Source organism: Mizuhopecten yessoensis, unplaced genomic scaffold (genome assembly GCF_002113885.1).
Source record: "Mizuhopecten yessoensis strain PY_sf001 unplaced genomic scaffold, ASM211388v2 scaffold5971, whole genome shotgun sequence".
In the NCBI taxonomy this organism is placed as follows: Eukaryota; Metazoa; Mollusca; class Bivalvia; order Pectinida; family Pectinidae; genus Mizuhopecten; species Mizuhopecten yessoensis.
The window spans coordinates 46,789-47,168 of NW_018406315.1; the positions used below are offsets into that span (position 1 = coordinate 46,789).

A 380-nucleotide genomic window follows, 5' to 3' on the forward strand; every position below is an offset into this window, starting at 1 on the left:
AATTGACAATGACTCCTTTCATCCTAAGCTAAGAATGACTTACTTTGTACGAAGTTGATTCATGGCAATCACTTTGTTTTGTATCTGTGATCTTTCCTTTTGGCAGTACACAACGATTCCTACAAATTACAAGTACATGGCACAGGTGTAATAAAAGTAAAACAATCAATTTACCTGTTTGAAGATATAACACAGACAACAGGTATGGCTACTTTACCTGTAATCAGGTATAGCAATGTTAATTGTGGTAACCTGTAGACACTTGTTACAGTCAAAATAGATTATAGCTAGTTAACCTGTAAACACTTGTTACAGTAAAAATAGCTTACAGCTGGTTAACCTTGTAACAATTATAACAACTTAAAGCTAGTTAACTGTGT

The 380-nt window shown here is 33.4% G+C and overlaps 1 protein-coding gene across 1 annotated transcript in view; it reads right to left on the reverse strand.

Annotated features, from left to right (window-relative positions):
• LOC110451374 (peptide chain release factor 1-like, mitochondrial) overlaps nt 1-380 on the reverse strand; it is a 24,986-nt gene that overhangs the window by 2,591 nt on the left and 22,015 nt on the right. The window contains exon 7 of the mRNA XM_021499347.1: nt 44-119. Within this exon, the coding sequence (XP_021355022.1) occupies nt 44-119 (76 nt within the window). The remainder of the gene's footprint in view (nt 1-43; nt 120-380) is intronic.